The 20,425-nt window shown below is 32.9% G+C and overlaps 1 protein-coding gene across 6 annotated transcripts; it reads left to right on the top strand.

Moving 5' to 3' along the window:
- Positions 1-313: 313 nt before the first annotated feature.
- On the top strand, positions 314-20,171 carry LOC139495717 (carboxypeptidase inhibitor SmCI-like). Of its 6 annotated transcripts, none has more exons than XM_071284043.1 (9): positions 314-1,471; positions 3,571-3,763; positions 4,869-5,033; positions 5,853-5,977; positions 6,423-6,537; positions 7,460-7,561; positions 8,988-9,108; positions 9,680-9,769; positions 13,937-14,072. In XM_071284043.1, exons 1-8 carry the CDS (start codon positions 1,430-1,432, stop codon positions 9,762-9,764), a joined length of 948 nt encoding a protein of 315 aa, XP_071140144.1. In that variant the 5' UTR covers positions 314-1,429; the 3' UTR covers positions 9,765-9,769; positions 13,937-14,072. The 6 variants fall into 6 exon arrangements, 4 of the variants coding, with proteins under 4 accessions (XP_071140144.1, XP_071140146.1, XP_071140147.1 ...); XM_071284045.1 differs by lacking the exon at positions 13,937-14,072 and adding an exon at positions 12,975-13,413; XR_011657441.1 differs by lacking the exon at positions 8,988-9,108.
- The last annotated feature ends 254 nt before the right edge of the window (positions 20,172-20,425 follow it).

The following is a 20,425-nucleotide window of genomic DNA, read 5'->3' as shown; positions in this document are numbered from 1 at the left end:
GTCGTTTATTTTCTCTAAACATGATAATTCAACATTCTGTTAAATCTCTGATAACGATGTAGTCAATACTTTTCAAAAAACTTCGGCTCATATGTCGAGTTATGAAAAGGCTTCCAAATTGCTTTCAGATAAAAAAAAATGACAACATAGAAGGAATGATATGATTGCCATTGAGAAATATTTCCAACAGACACCAAATCACATTGCTGTTCTTTATGGTTTTGTTTTTACATATATCAAATATAGATTGATTTCATAATTATAGCTTCTAATGAGTTATTTGGTGTGTTAGCTAGTTCTACTCAAATAAAAAACTTAATAAATTTCAAAATACTGGTTAACGCATAAACATACTTCGAAAAATAACCATGTTATGACTCATTATTAAGAATAGGCAATCTCAGTCTTATGAAAACATACATACGATAGACAGTCATCTTAAAGTTTGCATTATTATACCTCAGTTATCATTTTCTATATAAAATAAGTATACAATGTTTTGACAACTTTTTTTTTCAAATTGTAAGCGTTGAACTTTTGGACCGGTCAATAGTTTCAAACTATTGGACCTCGATGAAACTATTTGACCGCACGTGTCATTATATTTCGCAGAATTTTCAATGCAGCCACACGATTGGATGATTTTGAAAATACCGCGAGAGTAACAACGTCGTGTTTACTTTTTTTTATCTGGAATTGACGTCAGTGCAAGACGTAGCCTTAGCATTTGAGCATATTCATAAAGTCAACGTTATGGTGTGGGTATCTGCTTTTTTTTTACGATAGTTTATTTATCACTGCCATTTACTGTCTGTTGTCTTTTGTGATATAATAAAACACTTACTGACTGAATATTCGTGGAATAGTAAGTTAATTATCCCTCGAAATACCACTATTGCCCTCGGCTATGCCTCAGGACGATAGTTGCTCCTCAGGACAATACACTTACTATTCAACGCATACCCAGTCAATAAGTATACAACATGTCACGATTAAGTCCGGCTAGAGTCTATAAAAATTAAATAGAAACAATTAAAAGTCCCCTAAAACATAAATATTTCATAAATATCTTCAATCGTCTATATACAATAAAAAATCACAGCTTATTAAACATCTATTTATTTATTTGAAAGTATCTTTACTTATTGTCGTTACGTCAAATTACAATTGAAGTTATGGTTAATAAACAGAAACAAAACAATAAAACCATTAAAAAACTGAGATCATCAATCTATACAACCACTACTACGTACAAACACAAACAAATACGTAATAATTACAAATACACATTAGTTGTTTAACTTATTCATATTGGCACAACACATTGCAAAAGGGATTAACTTTGTGTAAAATTGATTATTAAGAAGTTTGTTATAACGTGCACGTGAATATAAATTTTGAATTGGTATTGTATATTGGTCTATCAGGAATGTATATTGGATCATTAATGATCGTCCTGCTCCTAGCTCTGGTAAGTTTAAACGTTGCAAAGCTGTCTTTGTATGATTTTCATCATAATGTAAATGATATTCATACCTTGTCAATGTAAACACATTTTGGGTGAAAAAACAAAGCGTAATTATAAAATTGGACATCTGATTCAGGCGTAACTATACTATTGTAGTTTACATCATGTTTTGACAAGCTTAATTATGCGTTGGTAGCGCCCTGCGGTGCTCGAAGTTTTAACTATATGTCCTGAAGACAAAGTCTCTGAGAATTTCATAATTAAATATCGGTACATTTATGAAAATTTTAATAAAATAAAGGATTTTTTTTTAAAGTTCGCGTTCTCTTTTTTGTAGCGTTAATAAATCCAAGTATATTAATCATGTTTAACTATGTTTTTAACTTTGAAGTTTCATAAGACTGTAATACACCTTATCGCTATTTATTCCATACAAGGTAAGTTAGTTCTAAAATTTCACAACTTTAGCATCCCGTTTATTCTATCTGGGGCCCTGTTCAAACAATGCACCATTCATGATACTTAGTAATGAGTCCCGTTTAAATCATCGTAAATACTTCAAACAAAATATTTTTTGACTATAATTCGATTTTTGAAAGTATATTATAATCTATCAAAGCTTCCTAGTGATCACTTTCTAATTTTCGCCTCCTTCAGCTCGTTACTGATACCCTTTTTTTGTGGGGGCCTGTGGATTCAAACAGGAAGTTGTCTTAATTACTTTTTTCTAGGATTGAACAAAATAGCGGTAAAATGTATAAGTTATCAAAGGTACCAGGCTTCTTTAAAATTAAATACGACATACGCGCGTTTTGTCTTCATCCAGTAAGACTAATCATTGACTCTCAGATCAAAATAGTTAAAAAGACAAATGAGTACGGTGTTTAAGAACATTACAGACCTAAAATTCCAAGTAATTGTGCCAAATACGGCTTATGTAATAAATGCCTAGGATAAGAAAATCTGTAGTATTTCGAGTAATTCATTCATTTGCAAACGATAAATCTATAAAAATGACCGTACACATGGTATAATTGATATTCATGTCAAACCGAAGTGCTGACTACTGTGCTTGTGATACCCTCGGGGACGAAACGTTCACCAGCAGTTGCATCGACCCAGTGGAATGAATAGTTATCAAAGGTACCAGGCTTATAAATCTATGCTAAATACGAACATGCGTACATGTAGTATGAAAATGACAATATAATTGATATTCATATCTACACCGAAGTGCTGACTACTGAGCTGGTGAAACCCTCGGTACAAAAACATCCATCAGTTACATCCCTTCGTAAATTTTACGGACGGCATCACGAGTTGGTTGACCGTTATGGAATAACCGTTTCACAAATGATATCGGATATGTTCCTTACGTCGTAACTACAATCCCCTTCCCTTTCATGAATGTGACCTACCGAATTAGACTATTTACCGGATTTGTAATCACATAAGCAACACGACGGGTGCCACATGTGGAACAGAATCTGCTTACCCTTCCGGAGCACCTGAGATCACCCCTAGTTTTTGGTGGGGTTCGTGTTGTTTATTCTTTAGTTTTCTATGTTGTGTCATGTGTACTATTGTTTTTCTGTTTGTCTTTTTCATTTTTAGCCATGGCGTTGTCAGTTTGTTTTAGATTTACGAGTTTGACTGTCCCTTTGGTATCTTTCGTCCCTCTTTTACAACGGCTAAGGTAATGTATGTCTGAGATGAGATTTTAGTATAACAATGACCATATAATTGATATTCTTATCAACACCGAAGGGCTGGTGATAACCTTAGGGGCGAAACGTCCAAGAGCATTGGCTTCGACCTAGAAGTGTATGTTGTCTTTCAAAGGTACCAGGCTTATACTCTAATTTGCCATAAGTCGGCAATGAATTCTATTGAATTTGTTTTCGCTATGCATCTGAGTAATGTACTTCTATTTTGTTGCGCGCAAACATCATTACACATCGCCGGTGAAAGGTAATAAATGGATGTTTTTATAACTATTTAGTGGTGAATCGTTTCGCTTAATCACTTGTGACAAGAAAAACATTAATAAACTCATAACTTTATATTTTGTTCATTATTATATCTTTTTTTTTGAATAACAGACAGCGGAAGCACAACAGTCAGATAATTTATGCGACCTACCAAAAGTAGCAGGACCATGTAATGCCCGGATTAAAAGGTTCTATTTTGACGTAAATTCTGGAATTTGTGGAGAGTTTTACTATGGTGGATGTGACGACAACGAAAACAACTTCAAAACAATTGAAGAATGTAAAACCGTCTGCAATAAACGAAGTAAGAATATATATCATGCTTTAAGAAAATGAAACATTTTTCGTCAAATATTGCATATATAGTCTGATTGCTATTATTTCAATCCGGATAAGTTCTGAAATGACACATCTATTTAATGTCGTAACAAACCAGTAATAGCTAACGGGGGCCTGTTTTTGCACGCATTTTTTCACAGGTATTGAAAGGTCGACTTTACCCCTTAAGGTTGCATTTCTGTAAATATTGACAGTGCATTTTCCAATAGGAACTCCCTTAACGGCTAAAACTGTACAAATTTTACTATGAAGTTTTGAAAAAAAATCATATCACAGAATGGAAAGTTTATATGCATTACTATTGTTTTCCAAGGTCAAAGTATAGGGCTGTGTGGCATATTTATAACGTTTACATGCCCGAACTTCTAAGAGTTTAAACTAACACTAAATGTCTTCACTACCCCTACCTCGACTGTAGGGTTTACACAAATTTCAATATGAACAATATTCACATTTAATTTACTGGTAACATTCCCAAGTTATGTCTCTATGGTATGCATTCTACAGATCAGAAATGGTAACCAGTACGTAAACGAAATAAATTTTCTATGATTATTCTCTTTCGCCCCAAAAGAAGCGTGGTTTGAGGAACAGCTGTATTTACAAAGTGCAACCTATAACAAATAGGTTTATTCAAACTGGTTAGTAGCCCATCAAAATTCTTAAATATTTGTTTTTTAGCGTCTCATGGCTCATTACTGATGATATTTTGTATACAACACTTGATCCCTACAGGAAGTTGTATACGCATCTGATTTTCTCCGGATATGATTAAATAGAAATAACGAGTAAGATGAATTTCTGTATTAATAGCAAAACTCACCTTGTTCACTAAAAAGAATAGGTTAAATTTAAAAGATCATTGTGTTTTTATAAAGCAGGGTTTTCGGCTGATCGGCTTAGAAACATCCAGAACAGTGCTTCAAACGCATATTATGATGCTCTTCCACTTTGTACTTGTTTGGCTATATAAATATTTTATGTAGACGAAACGAGCGTCTGACGTTCTAAATTATAATCCTGGTACCTTTGATCAATATTATTCCTAATATGTTGTATTCTTTATTAAGTATGCACTTTGCCGCATGTTAAAGGGCCTGGTGGAGTAGCTATTCAAAGATGGTTCTACAATTCTGACACGATGAAGTGTGAAACGTTTTCATATGGTGGATCGAATGGTAACAAGAATAACTTCAAAACAAAAACAGAATGCGAGGGACTATGTAACGGCGTCAGTAAGTCTTTTGGGTTTCTGTTAGTTTTAAGTAAACACTGTACACAAATACTGTTATGTAATTCAATAACTGTTCTCTTTATTTCACACATAAAATTTATACATAAAGTGTACATAAACGTGTAAAAATGTGCTTTCATGCAATGGTTCACCGCCATAATTCCGAAAAAAATGAAACTCTGGTCCCAAGTCAAAAAACAAGACTTTAACGCTGGAATAATTCATACGTTCTAAACATGTAAAATTCACATTATTTGAATTGATAATTAGATATAGGAAGATGTGGTGTGAGTGTCAATGAGACAATTCTCCATCAGGTTAGTTCAACACATTGAACACTTCCTATCTGTGCAATATTTAGTATAATGCAATAAGAAAGTTTAAGTTTAAAATACCACATAACATATTTCGTCTAGATATGCTCTTTTAAATTTTTTTTCATATTTGTGTTATTAAATTCATGTTTATATAATGTTAATAGTATAGGCTTCTTATGGTGAATGCGTATCCTCTATTAAGCAAATGCTGAACACAATATAGTTGAATAATTGTTTTATATGCATGATATATACAGATAAAGCCAAAGAGTCAAAATATTCATGTATTCTGGTTTTGCAAGACATTTTAATCCAATCAGTACAGTATAAGCCAATCTAATCAAATATACCACAGGCTTAACATTGTACGGACTTACACACTGAATTTTATGAAAACGGTTAAATAGAATTAAAGACAAAATAAACAACGTATATATATAATGCAATAACAAAACTTGCAGCATATTGAATGACTTTTTTAAAACTATGTATTGTTATTACAGAGAAAGATCCCTGTGGACCGTTACCATCATGTCCTCGTCCTCCATTTGGCTCTTGTTTTGGTTTCACCTATTACATCATAAATGGTGTGAAATGCATATCAGGTTGTAGTTTTGGTTGCCCGCAGGTAATATCTTCATTAAAAAAGAAATGGTTCAGTGTCAAACTATGACACACAATTACCGACGTTACTCAAAATGATAAAAACAAAAGCAAGAGCAACGCGTTCCCTGCTGATCATCCTCTCAAATTTACCGCGGTCTGAACATTGAGAAACATGTTTTGAGTTGGTCTCTTGTGTCAGTATCTGTTGATTTGTTTTTACTAGCGGTGGTCACGTTGAAACTCTGCATTGAAACACTGGTGCAGTAAAATATCAACAAACAATAGATTTTATTTAGCAAATAATTCTAATAAATAGTTTTATTAAATATCAGATAACCCACCTAGAAAATAAAGAAACACAACTAGCCTTTAGCATTTTTATATAAAACGACTTATAATTATAATAAAGAGTTGTTGAAGAGAGATATAGTTAGTTTGTAGTCAATGACATGCATTTGTTTTTCTAGAAACCCTGTCCGAAAGATCCATTAGAATCATGTATATCTTGTATTCCGGAGATAGGCGATAAATGTAGTGGGGACAAAATATGTTGCTCCGGATGCTGCCGAGATCCAGTGATAGGTAGGTAAGATCTTTCTTATGTGGAAGGGATACAATATGAATATTACCGGAAAAAGGGAATACACTGGTAAAATTTAGATGTGTAACAATTTGATGATATTACTAAGGTTAAATACATGGTCACATATATCGTCGCACTTGATTTATGAAAAAAAAAATCAGCGGTTTTTTCCTCGCTCATATTGCATGGGAAATACAAATACTAACAAATCGGTAAAATGACGACGTTAAAAAAATCATTATGCCAAATTTGTCTTCTCAACATTCCGAATATTTTCAAAAAAAAAGCATACAAATTATAAGTTATGTGTATTCAACAAATTCAAGTGCCAAACAATTTAACATTACAATATTATATATTAAATGTTATTTTCATTGAATAAAAATAAGTAGGTTTTAATTACTGAACACTTAATTATTTATGTTCATCGTATGCAGCGCTTGCTAGAAGGACTAGGGTATTTAACATCTCTATAGAAACACGTGAAGTGTCTTACAGTTTCTAGCCTCCTTCGTATGCACAGTAAGATGTATAAATCGTACATTTATGATATATGATGATAATGATCAGTTGGACAAAACAAGGCAATTTAACAATAACTATAACGCAGTAGTGATGGCAGGTGAGGACAACAAACAACATCGTTTCCCCCTTTTTAACAAAATTTAGAGGTTCGCCGAGTTCCACAGGTAGAGAAAGCAGTTTTAGTTTTTTCATGAATCGACGTTTGTGTTGTTTGTTCAATTAAAGACATTGTGATAAGGCTCTGCTTAATATGTTAAATTATATATTAATCAAATAAAAATATAAAACACAAAAAGCTGACTAGCACAAATATTAATCACAAGCACAACACACACGATTTTCAATATTTTTCTAAAATAAATGATTTAGTTTAATGTTGTTGTTATTTTACCATAGATCCTAAGCCTGGAAAATGTCCAAACGATCCAGGCCAATTAACCGTACAACGTACATGTTATCTAAGAAAATCTGAATGTGAACGTGACACCCAGTGTGAAGGTAAACGGAAGTGCTGCCGGTTCTCGTGTAGGAATTTCTGTGTAGACCCTGACAATTAAATAAAAAAAGTTATACACTCATATTTTGTTAACGCTTTACAATTAAGTCAATATTTTTGTAATCATATTAATGAATCTAATCAACGTCATTGAAAGTGATATGGAGCAATAAACATACAGCACTCAAACTAAACCTTAAATAATTCAAAATTTGGTGACTATGTTGAACGCATCTATCTCATATAACTAGAGATATAAGATACAACAGCTATAATTAAGTCGGCATCATATCTTGACTTACCTCTAAAAATTGAAAATAAGGGTTGGTTGAAAACAAAACTTTACGACAAAAGAGATGATGCCAGCTCCCCAATTGAGATTTTTTTAATTTTTAAGTAGTAACATTCCAGCAGCGCCTGCATATGGAGTATATATCTCCCAATTGATACGATATTCCCGTGATTGTCTTTCCTATCATGATTTCTTTGATAGAGGATTGCTGCTCTAAAGAAAGCTATTGAACCAAGAGTTCTAATGGTGCAGTTGCAATCATTCCTTCGTAAATTTTACGGAAGTCATACCGTTTGACACGTGATATCGGATCTGTTCCTTACATCGTTACTACAATCCCTTTTCCTTTTCATTAATGTGACCTATCGAATTAGACTATTTGCCAGGTTTTAATAACATGAGCAATAAAAGAGGTGCCACATGTGGAGCAGGATCTGATAACCTTCCAGGCATATATTACCTTATCTGTATTTGGCAAAACTTTTAGGAATTTTGGCCCTCAATGCTCTTCAACTTCGTACTTTATTTGGCCTTTTTAACTTTTTTGGATTCGAGCGTCACTGATGAGTCTTTTGTAGACGAAACGCGCGTCTGGCGTATATACTAAATTTAGTCCTGGTATCAATGATGACTTTATTTCCAGATTACTTAAGATCAACCCCAGTTTTGGTTGGATTCGTGTTGCCTAGTCTTAAGTTTTTTATGTTGTGTTATGTGTACTGTTATTTGTCTGTTTGTCTTTTTTTCATTTTTAGCCATGGCATTGTTGGTTTATTTTCGATATATGAGTTTGACTGTCCCTCTGGTATATTTCGCCCCTCTTTTAAAGTAATTAATGTAATCTGTACAAATGAAGCTGTAGAAGTCGTCTTCTTAAAAGAAGCTATGCACACTTTCAAAAACGTTTTTAAGTTAACAATTCATGCACAATAGTGATCGCCTGATGCAAATAGTCTAGATTGATTTAAAAGACTTTGCTTCACTTGAGAGTATTTGAATTTGAATCTAAAGAAAAGGAAGGCAGGCACCAGTAAATAGATGCGGTTAACTTGTATCAATTAAGTCACCAAATTTCACGTATCCACTACAGAACAAATAACATTGATGTATAAATACATGTGACATTTTTTCTCCAGGCACTCCAGCTTCCTCCTCCAATAGGCACTTCCCACCATGGAAAAGTACACTAGTGCCGAAACTGGCGTTAAACACCAACCAATTAATCAATCATATCAATGTGTACACGTATTCGACACAGTAAGACTAATTCAATACTGATTATGTTTTGTTTCTTGGTTAGAAGAATTTACTAAAGGTTATACTTTTTATTACTTATATTCTCGATAAAGTACACAGAGAAAATACAACAAACCCTAACGGAAGTGATTCGTCTTTGCAGAAATTTATGGAACTCCCTTATTTCAATTACACTTTTGAAATTCAGTAAAATAAACAAACATACATGATGAAGGAATGTAGAACCAGTGAACCACTGTAGATTGTGCGAAAGCTGCAAAATGTAGAAGTTCAATTTCTTATAGTAGGTAAATGAAATCGATTCATCACAACATAAATTCCAAAACTTATATTTATATCTACATTTGTAACTATGCATATATTCTTTAATTTCACCCTTCTAATTGTTGACAACGAGTCTGTATATTCGAACTCAATATCAAATGCGGTAAAAACAACAAATACCAAACCTGAATAAATTGTCTATGGGAATTTTTTTCCTGTTCAAATTCCTAAAATAAAAAAAAAGTTTTGAAAATTGTCAAAAAAAGGAATAATGATTTTTTTTAAAGAATATCATTTCACTTTTTAGAAAAATCACATGGCAGCATCTGATTGCATGCCAACTTCCATCAAGGAAACCCTTGGAATTGAGAAAAAATATATCAGCACTTTAAGTTAGGTAAGTTTAAACACGGAAGCACTGAAAAAAATATGACATTAACGCATTAATCTACTTAACCACATTACGTATTACATATAAAACATAATATGTATTTATAAAATAAAAACGCCCTCTTCTGCATTCATTTATTGGTTCGACATATGGCACAATAGGATTAATTGTGTGCACAGACAATATACATATTTGAATATTGTTAATTATCCATTATATAATTTGTACATTCAGGATGCATATAGGAAAACCGTTAGCGTTTCTAATTTACATTACGTTGGTAAGCTTACATGTAAATAATATATGACGCATCATAAATCATTGTGTTGTTGTTGTAATTATACAATTAACTTTCTTTATTCTGCTATTTTTTGCTATCTGTCATATAACTAAATATTAAAATTTAAAATAGTCTTAAGGCTGGTTATTTTGGATTTTATGAAATTTTTCGCGTGCACTTAGAAGTCATTGACCTCCTATGAATGTGGAAAAATCCTATATGTTCCAATTATAAATCCAAGGAGACAATATATATATTGACTACCTTTTTAGCTCACCTGGCCCCAAGGGCCAAGTGAGCTTTTCCCATCACTTTGCGTCCGGCGTCCGGCGTCCGTCGTCCGTCGTCGTTCGTCGTCGTCCGTCGTCGTCCGTCGTCGTCCGTCGTCGTTAACTTTTACAAAAATCTTCTCCTCTGAAACTACTGGGCCAAATTAATCCAAACTTGGCCACAATCATCATTGGGGTATCTTGTTCAAAAAATGTGTGGCGTGACCCGGCCAACTAACCAAGATGGCCACCATGGCTAAAAATAGAACATAGGGGTAAAATGCAGTTTTTGGCTTATAACTCAAAAACCAAAGCATTTAGAGCAAATCTGACATGGGTAAAATTGTTTATCAGGTCAAGATCTATCTGCCCTGAAATTTTCAGATGAATCAGACAACCCGTTGTTGGGTTGCTCCCCCTGAATATGTAATTTTAAGGAAATTTTGCTGTTTTTGGTTATTATCTTGAATATTATTATAGATAAAGATAAACTGTAAACAGCAATAATGTTCAGCAAAGTAAGATTTACAAATAAGTCAACATGACCGAAATGGTCAATTGACCCCTTTAGGAGTTATTGCCCTTTATAGTCAATTTTTAACCATTTTTCGTAAATCTTAAGTCATCTTTTAGAAAAATCTTCTCCTCTGAAACTAATGGGCCAAATTAAACCAAACATGGCCACAATCATTATTGGGGTATCTAGTTTTAAAAATGTGTCCGGTGACCCGTTCAACCAACCAAGATGGCCACCATGGCTAAAAATAGAACATGGGGGTAAAATGCAGTTTTTGGCTTATAACTCAAAAACCAAAGCATTTAGAGCAAATCTGAGTAAAATTATTCATCAGGTCAAAATCTATCTGCCCTGAAATTTTCAGATGAATTGGACAACCTGTTGTTGGGTTGCTGCCACTGAATTGGTAATTTTAAGGAAATTTTACTGTTTTTGGTTATTATCTTGAATATTATTATAGATAGAGATAAACTGTAAACAGCAATAATGTTCAGCAAAGTAAGATTTACAAATAAGTCAACATGACCAAAATGGTCAGTTGACCAATTTAGGAGTTATTGCCCTTTATAGTAAATTTTTAACCATTTTTCGTAAATCTTAGTAATCTTTTACAAAAATCTTCTCCTCTGAAACTACTGAGCCAAATTAATCCAGACTTGGCCTAAATCATCATTGGGGTATTTAGTTTCAAAAATGTGTCCGGTGACCCGGCCAACTAACCAAGATGGCCGCCACGCCTAAAAATAGAACATAAGGGTAAAATACAGTTTTTGGCTTATAACTCAAAAACCAAAGCATTTAGAGCAAATCTGACATCGGTAAAAAAAATTATCGGGTCAAGATCTATCTGCCCTGACATTTTCAAATGAATTAGACAACCTGTTGTTTGGTTGCTGCCCCTGAATTGGTAATTTTAAGGAAATTTTGCTGTTTTTTGGTTATTATCTTGAATATTATTATAGATAGAGATAAACTGAAAACAGCAATAATGTACAGCAAAGTAAGACCTAAAAAGAAGTCAACATGACCAAAATGGTCAATTGACCCCTAAGGAGTTATTGCCCTTTATATAGTCATTTTTTTTAACAATTTTCACAAAATTTGTAAAATTTTACTAACATTTTCCACTGTAACTACTGGGTCAAGTTCATTATAGATAGAGATAATTGTAAGCAGCAAGAATGTTCAGTAAAGTAAGATCTACAAACACATCACCATCACCAAACCACAATTTTGTCTTGAATCCATCTGTGTCCTTTGTTTAGTATTCACATAGACCAAGGTGAGCGACACAGGCTCTGTAGAGCCTCTAGTTTAAATGGACCTTAATGGGACACAGATAAGCAAGTGCTTAGAGTGTTGAGTTACTACAAATACAAGACTTTAAAAAAACGCAAAAATGGTCATAGGCAGCCATTCGGAAAATCGTTTTGTTGACAGATTCGGCTTAACCATTAATTGTCATTTGTAATAATTGTATCAGTATATATAAGATTTATTTTAAGTAGAACAAAGTCTCCAAAAAAAATTATAATATTTGTATAATATGTACATGTCTACTGGTTAATATAAGTTATATGTAAGTATGGTTACATTTGTAACCTTAAAAAATCTGTGACGACTTCAAGGTTATCATACAACATTATAATGTGTAATAAAAGGTTGTACTATAATGAAGGTCTCTGACATAATAAAATTCATCTAATTCTAACCCAAATAAACTCATCATAGATACCAGAATTGAATTTTGTATTTACGCCAGACGCGTGTTTCGTCTACAAAAGACTCATCATTGACACTCTTATCCTAAAAAGTAAAAAAGGCCAAATAAAGTAAGAAGTTGAAGACCATCGAGGACAAAAATTCCTTAAACTTTTGCCAAATACAGCTAAAGTAATATATTCCTGATGTATACCTTTTCTGACCTATTGAATATCTTTATTTAATAAACATGTGGTTCGTTTGATCTCAGTTCTTCGTTGATCAAATTTCTATAATAAAGTTTTCTGGATATTCTCTGAAAAAGCCTAACACTTTGAAACTATCCAAAATATTAGTATCCCCCTTAGTGTGATTGCAACGTTCAACGTAACTTTATGACAGTATGTCAGCATAATGTGTTGATACATTTATAGTTTTTTACAGTTTTTACATAATTTACCTGTTAACAAGAACATATTTTCGTCAACCCTAACGTAGCTTAAGTTGTTTTTATTGTATTCTGTCAAAATTTAAAGATGTTTAACTGCATTAGGTGTAATAACAAATATGCATAGCGACTGAAATATAGAAGGACTTTTAAATAAACTCCTTTTCATGGAAGAAAAATGTACTGCAATTTATAATAAAATCTAGAATGAATAACCAGACGATAAGACGGAAGCTAATTGATAAATGCCATCAATGAGTATAGGTGTTGTCAATGTCCATAACATATAGTTTAATAAATTCTTTATATATTCCAAACGATAGATGGATTTACCAAGAAAGCAGCATTCATTTGATCTATAGCGACGTAGTAAGCAGTGGTTTAATTTTGACGGCATACCACAATTCGTTCTTTTGTTATTTGCATGAGAGAATTCATAGTACCTCATGGTCGATTTATGTACTTTTTAGAGCATGAATTTAACATGTGTATTGCAGACTTGTGTACAATTGCAGAATATTGATATAGTTTTTCAACTGATGTGAATCAAACAGTGTGGTTTAATGCATCCAGCTATTTATATTTTAAGGTCATTTTGTTTATTGAACAAGATATTGGTTCAAACGAACCAGACCTTACATATGTTTAGGTCTTCTTCAACTTTGTAGATACTCCCGCGTCGTCAACTTTTAGCCATTTGGCTTTGAGTGTTTCTAATGAAGGTAGACAAAGAATCGTGTTCAGGTATTGCTTATTCAATCAGGTTTTAGCAAGACGCTTTTCAAGTTCGAAGTCTCCAGCAAGATCTGAAAGAAGGCGGAAAATATTCAAAATTGATATTAACGATTAAATGTTATTATAACAATTGATCACAATGGAAAATTAATATAAATCACCACCATCTATAAGGTATACGTAAGTTAAATAAATGGTTTAATCGTCTTTATTTTTGATTTAGCAAATAAGTGATGCACAACTAGTAGACAATGTATGCGACCTAAAGAAAGATGTCGGTCCATGTAATGCCCGGATGAGTAGATATCATTATGACGTAGATTCTGGGGAGTGTAAACAGTTTTTCTATGGCGGCTGTGACGGCAACGAAAACAACTTCAAAACCAAACAAGAATGTTTCACCGACTGCGAAAAACGAGGTAAAATGTATAAGATGCATAAATCAGGATTCAAATTTAAAAAAAAAGGTGCGCGTCCATTTTTGCAATTTGCATAGTTTAAATATTTTGTTTTCAAAATTCAAAACCTTCCTGCCAGCAAATAAGAAAACATGTTCACAAGTGAGACAAACGTACCTGAACAACTCTCACAAAAACGAAAAAAACATGCATCCCGTTCGATATCAAAATAAAAATTATGTTCCAATGTTTTACATTACGAAATACATAGGTAATATGTATGTTTGTTAGCATAGAAATTATTAATTTAGAACATTTGCCAGGCTTACAATTCTAAATTTTCGCTTAACATGTTGAATAGTACGTAAATGCTACCAACTGCTTCACTAAACTTTGTGTACGAAAAGTAAGACCCCGTTTCCACTGACAAAAAAAAATCGATCTTTGGTCCAGTGAAAACGGGTAAGATCGATCTTCAGTCGGACTTAAAAAGTCTACCTCTAGAGGTGGTTTTAAAAAGATCGATCGTACATGTATTTGAATCGATCTTTTTTTGGTGTAAACGCTAAGATCGATCGCGATCGATCATTTTCAGGTGAATGTTATAGTTAGATATGAAAATAAAGGTCAGATCGGTTCTTTTTATGTTGTAATGTAAACGCACTGGATTAAATAAGATCGATCTTAATCGATCTTGCTTGTGCTATGTAAACGCGAACTGGTCTTTTTAAGATCGATTCAAATAAAGATCGATTCAATTTCGTTGCCAGTGTAAACGGGTTATATCAAACTCTACACCGATCCAAGGCTGGATATTGAATAAAATTTAATATATAATAAATTAGACATTAATTTTTTTCTCGCATAGATTTAACGACTCTCGTGAGAAATAACGATATATTTCTTTCCATTACGCAGTAGATAACAGTCAGTTTGAAACTTGTAAGCATGTAAGCATGTATTCTGCTCTTTAGTCAGTGGTTGTCGTTTTGACACATTCCCAATTTCCATTCTCAATTTTACACAATTATGCTGTGTTAAATTTAACAAATTGATATAAGACATTTTTTTTTTCTCTACAGTATGTACTTTGGTAGTACATTATGGGTCTGGTGGAGCTAAAATTAAAAGATGGTTCTACAATTCTGAGACGATGAAGTGTGAAACTTTTATATATGGTGGATCATATGGCAACAAGAATAGCTTCAAAAAAAAACGAAGCTGCAAAAAGCTGTGTAAGGGCGTAGGTGAGTGCATTATATTTAAGTTAAAAATAAAATACAAAAACGCATTATACAATAAATATGATGGAAATGATAAAGTCATGAAACTGAAATTTTAAACTTATTAATTGGCTTCTTAAGGGAAGATTTTTTTTTTAAATCAGTTTGACCAGAATTAAGTTTTAAACTTTTCATTTGTGAAAGAAATATCCCAAAACTGCATCAAGCGACACTGTTCGATAAAAGAAATAAAAACATAATGTTTAATTTGAATCAAAGGTAAGCTAATCCATAACAACTTTTGTAGACAGTACTATTTGAACACTTATTTTGACATTACATGGATAAAATCAAGTGATTTAGACTACTTGCATCAAGCAGTATTCAAAAGAAGAGAGGGAGTATGCTAAAACTATAGTCATGGCTAACAACAATACAAGCTGTTTTTGCTGCACAATTACTAATTTTAAGGTGGTACCTAACACTACAGGGAGATAACTCTGTAAAGTCATCTAAACGTTTTAATTACGTTGTGTTGTAAAAGCAATATTAAGCTTCTCAATGATCAAAATTGGTGTTTGTCAAACTGCTATATAACCAGTGTAATTTTTCTGACAAAACGGTTGGTTCAAAATTAATGAAATTTTTATATTTTTGTTAAAGGGTCAAAGTAAAATACAAAATTTTATGAAAATTAAACGAGCCAAATTAATTTTACTGAAAGTGTTGGGTACCACCTTAAGTCATGATTGGATACCCTATATAGTTTCTTTTCTATTATCAATACATTTTTCACTTTATAAACACTTCAAATATAGATCATTACTTTTGTATTGCAGAAAGAGATCCTTGTGGGAATATACCACCATGTATTCGTCCCCAACCGAATGAGTGCAGTGATTTCACATATGACATTATAAATGGAGTAGAGTGTATTGTTGGCTGTTTTAATTCACGATGTAAACAGGTGATATATCTAGATTTACACATAGATTTCATACTTAAGTTTGTATATTTGTTATTCTCGTGGGATTTTGTCTCATGCTTGGTCCGTTTCTGTGTGTGTTACATTTTAGTGTGGTGTCGTTGTTCTCCTCTTATATTTAATGCGTTTCCCTCGGTTTTAGTTTGTTACCCCGTTTTCGTTTTTTGTCCATGGATTTATGAGTTTTGAACAGCGGTATACTACTGTTGCCTTTATTTGTACATCCATAATAACTTTTGTACATAAAAATTTGGGTTATTTCTAACCAGTTATTTTGTCTCATTTGCAGCAATTAGTCATTGTTTACAATTCAGTGCTTGACTGACTTATCACCGTGTTGGTACTTACATGAGCAACACAAAGAGTGTCACATAAGGGAGCTACCATTTGATTTTTATGGGGGGTGTGGGCTAGGATGAAAAATTTTGTCTTGAATTTTTTTTTAGCTGTAATCTCTGTCCTGCCTTTTTATTTTTCACTCTGTACGGTCCTGCCTTTTTATTTTTCACTCTGCTCGGTGCTGCCTTTTTATTTTTCACTCTGTACGGTTCTGCCTTTTTTTTTTATAGTTTATCCTGACTTTTTTACCTAAATTGTCGTCCTGCCTTTTTTTTTTACTCAAAACTCCTGTCCTGCCTATTTTTTTCAAATTTCAGCCTACCCCCCCCCCCCCCCCCCCCCCCATAAAAAATAAAATGGTAGCTCCCTAAGCAGTAAAATCTGCTCACCTTTCGGGAGCACCATATTTCTTTTTGATAGATGACGTATTTGTTTAGTGATATTTCAACAGACAGTCCACCTTTACATATATTGATGATGTCCTAGCACTTAATTAAAAGCATTTTAATAAGTAATTGCATCTCATATAGCCCACTACCTTTAAGATAATGGCTACTTTAAACCTAGAAAGTCTGTTTTATTTCTCGCTGTCTGCCTCTATATTGACAGAAAAGGACGACTTAAAACTCGTCTATAAAAAAAAACGTGATGTTTTCAACTTTTCAATAGTCAACTTCCTATTCTTCACTAGTAACATCTATCGTAAAGTGTTTATAAATATCAATTGGGCGTGTTGTTATGATATGGTGGTCATTAGCTGGGTTTTTTTTCTCATCTGTAAATAATGTTGCAACACAAGTTTAAACTCATTTGATATTTTCCCTGGTCAAGTGAGGCTGTTAAAAAACAGGGGTCCCTAAGTATGCGACCTGGGCTACTTAGGTATTTATATAGCAGGAAGTAATTGAATAAAAATATTTGTTATCGTTAAAAAAAAAAAAAAATGATGATGAAAAAAAAATTAAAAAAAAAATGTTGCAACACAAATATAAATATGCACGAATGAAACATACTATACAATGATGTTACGATCGCATTACAAGTTGATTGATGTGTGTATCTTAAATCACTAGTGACATGTTTGTGTAATTGACACGAGTATATCTGTAGGTACTGAAAAAGTCGTGTAATATGGTGTTTTATGGGGTTCGTGTTGTTTATTCTTTAGTTTTCTATGTTGTGTCGTGTGTACTATTGTTTTTCTGTTTGTCTTTTTCATTTTTAGCCATGGTGTTGTCAGTTTGTTTTAGATTCATGAGTTTGACTGTCCCTTTGGTATCTTTCGTCCCTCTTTTATCACATGTTTCCCTTTCCCGATTACGACATTTTGATTGTGGATTTTCACGACGAATGGGGCTTTGATAAGAGAAGACGTGGTCACGCTTAACACTTTCTCGGTTCATTTTAAGCTCATGCTTTAATTTCAACATTTTTTGTGTGATATCTTAATTTGTCTTTTTTGTCGGTTAATAAAATTTGAATTCGATGAACACAAAATTTAAATTCGTTCAATTTCGAAAAAACTAAAGCCGACGATGTATTATGTTTGTCAAAAGAAAATAAACAGAGAACATATTTGTATCCTGAAATTAATTGTTCCTTGTAATTGCTTAACATTCAGTGCTTTGAAGTAACCAGGTTATTGTAAGTGCACCCCCCCCCCCCCCCCCCGGTTTAAGGTTTAAGATTGCATTGTTTCTTAGTTGGTATAACGTAACTATCTGTTTAAAAACAATAATATTTTATTACTTTCAGGGATCCTGTCCAACAAGTCCCTTTCCAGTATGTACAAGTGAATGTTTGTTGGATAGCGAATGTGCTGGTAACAAGTTATGTTGCTCCGGTTGCTGTCGAAGTCCAATTCTAGGTATGGAAAAAAAATGATTTTATCGGTTTTATACTATATGTGTACACAATGCATATGAATCTCATTTACTGTGTATCTATGAACGAAATAGATTAACTAATTCAAACAGGGGATAACACATCTAATCAGGTATAATCACTTTTGATGTGATCAATTCTAAGTTATTCCTCTTTTTGTAATTAATTTTGCCAATAATGTTGTTTTGCAAACTGAAGTATTTGCATTAGTGTGCATTAATATCAAGAAAATTTATGGTAAAATCGTTCCAATAGCTGTAACAGCAATCCGATCCTCTTGTGTCCTATCATGACATCAGTTTATTGGTCTACTGGGTAATTGTGAAGCTGAATGTGCCTCCCGTTCGTAGCATATTATATCACCTACCAGTTTTAGGTAGAGTTCTGTTGTTCGGTCTTTTATCGAAATAAAGGATATGGGGTTTCCATCTTTGAATGTGTCCCCAGTACACGGATGCCCCACTCGCACTATCATTTTCTATGTTCAGTAGACCCTGAAATTGGGATCAAAACTCTTATTTGGCATTAAAATTTAAAAGATCATGTCATAAGGAACATGTGTACTAAGTTTCAAGTTGATTGGACTGCAACTTCATCAAACACTACCTTGACCAAAACTTTAACCTGAAGCGGGACGGACGAACGGACGGACGAACGAATAGACGGACGAACGGACGTACAAACCAGAAAACATAATGCCCCTCTACTATCGTAGGTGGGACATAAAAACACAGTAAATAAATGTTGGACAGTTTTGGAGCAGCATTTCTTTTTATTTTATCATTCTTTTTATTTTATATCAGATAACAAACCCGGAACATGCCCAACTGATCCTGGACAACAACAGTGTTATGGGAGAACATCGGAGTGTGAAAAAGATAGTCAATGTGACGGCAAGCGAAAGTGCTGCAAGTTCTCATGTATGAATTTCTGTGTAGATCCAGAAAAATAAAATAGAAAAAAACTGTAACACTGTTTTAGGTGTTATATTTTCTTAATTATCATTAGTTTAATAAAATAAAAAAAAAGGAACAGATGCAGATGTCAAGTGACATGTCGACAATACATAATGTCTCACAGCCTATAAGAACAGTTTTATTCCACAGACTCTTGAAAAGTGGAATTCACTTGATGGAGAAGTTAAAAATATTTTAAGCTTTACAGGATTTAAAAGAATACTGAATGCGGACATAAGTCCTTGTCCTGTTTTCTTTTCCACTGGTTCACGTAAAGTTAATATAATCCACTGCCAATTAAGAAATGAGGCTAGTGATCTAAAAGATCATCTCTTCTGTGATCATTTGTCGGACAGCTCTATATGTGCCTGTGGAGATCCAGTAGAAGATAATTTTCATTTCTTTTATATTTGTCCATTTTACATTTATCAGAGATATGAGCTCTTTCGAAAATAAGTAACTTTAATAATGTAAATCTTGATGTCCTACTACAGGGTTGCTCAGACTTTAATATTGATGAAAACACAGAGATATTTACATATGTACAACAATATATTCATGAAACTGGAAGATTTTTTATAATATTTCATGTGATACTATACTGTTTAGAAATCAGCTTATAACCACTCTTTAGTCTTAATTAAAGACAAACCTAACTTTTAACACAAAAAAACAACCAATTGTGTTTAGCATCTTTTTGCAAATAAATTTATATATATTTTATTTTATTTTTTGTATAATAATTATATTTTCAAAAATCAGGAAATTAATAGTCTTGTAATAAGATAGTAAACTAAATTACTTATGTATTGCAAAAAAGGGCCAATCAATTCTTTTTATTCATATAAATAGAACAACTTTTTTGCAGTGAGTTTGTGAATTTGAGTAAAAAAATACTTAATGATCTACTTGATTCCTAACCAACAC

The sequence above is a fragment of the Mytilus edulis genome, chromosome 11 (genome assembly GCF_963676685.1).
Source record: "Mytilus edulis chromosome 11, xbMytEdul2.2, whole genome shotgun sequence".
In the NCBI taxonomy this organism is placed as follows: domain Eukaryota; kingdom Metazoa; phylum Mollusca; class Bivalvia; order Mytilida; family Mytilidae; genus Mytilus; species Mytilus edulis.
The sequence above is the reverse complement of the archived record's forward strand: the minus strand, read 5'-3'. Positions and strand labels throughout refer to the sequence as shown.

Coding starts and splice junctions, on each gene's coding strand:
- LOC139495717 (XM_071284043.1), top strand. CDS start 1,430: ATGTATATTGGATCATTAATGATCGTCCTGCTCCTAGCTCTG. Junction 5,978..6,422: donor GTAGTTTTGGTTGCCCGCAG/GTAATATCTTCA, acceptor TTGTTTTTCTAG/AAACCCTGTCCGAAAGATCC. Junction 7,562..8,987: donor ACGTGACACCCAGTGTGAAG/GTAAACGGAAGT, acceptor TTTTTTCTCCAG/GCACTCCAGCTTCCTCCTCC.